The 605-nt window shown below is 49.1% G+C and overlaps 1 protein-coding gene across 1 annotated transcript in view; it reads right to left on the reverse strand.

The window, feature by feature from the left end:
* The window catches only part of LOC119594253 (protein embryonic gonad-like), a 25,099-nt gene that overhangs the window by 2,083 nt on the left and 22,411 nt on the right, over nt 1-605 (reverse strand). The window contains exon 3 of the mRNA XM_037943322.1: nt 6-157. Within this exon, the coding sequence (XP_037799250.1) occupies nt 6-157 (152 nt within the window). The remainder of the gene's footprint in view (nt 1-5; nt 158-605) is intronic.

Raw genomic sequence — 605 nt, forward strand, 5'->3', positions numbered from 1 at the left:
CCTACCTGGATCCGCTCTTGGACATGCCGACGAGCAGGCACTTGCGCAGGCGGCAGGCCTTGCACGCTGTCCGGTTCTTCTTGTTGATGACGCAACGGCCGCCGTTCTTGCACTCGCCCAGAGACGACACGTTGTTGTACGTCCGCCCGAAGAACGACTGCGGGGGAGAGGGAGGTTAGAACGACTCGTGCTGTTAGAAAGCGTGATTAGAAATGCTGTAGCAACTGGGGGGGAAGGGGAGGGAGATGGAGGTTAAAACGGCCTGTTCTGTTAGGAAAACTGATTAGAAATGTTATAACGATTCTGGTGAGGGGGTTAGAACGACTCGTGCTGTTAGAAAAAGCGATTAGAAATGCTATAACGACTGGGCGAGGGCGGTTAGAACGGCCTGTACTATTTAAAAAAACAGATTTCTTATAACGATTCGGGAGAGGGAAGTTAGAACGGCCAGTGTTGTTAGAAATGCTGATTATGTTAAATCAACTGGAGGGAATGGGTAGTTAGAACGGCCTATACTATTAAAAGATTGATTAAAAATGTTATAATGACTGTGGGTGAAATAGGGGGGGGGAGGCGCTTATACTAGAGGGAGAGAAGGAGGCTAG

Source organism: Penaeus monodon, chromosome 33, assembly GCF_015228065.2.
Source record: "Penaeus monodon isolate SGIC_2016 chromosome 33, NSTDA_Pmon_1, whole genome shotgun sequence".
Classification (NCBI taxonomy): domain Eukaryota; kingdom Metazoa; phylum Arthropoda; class Malacostraca; order Decapoda; family Penaeidae; genus Penaeus; species Penaeus monodon.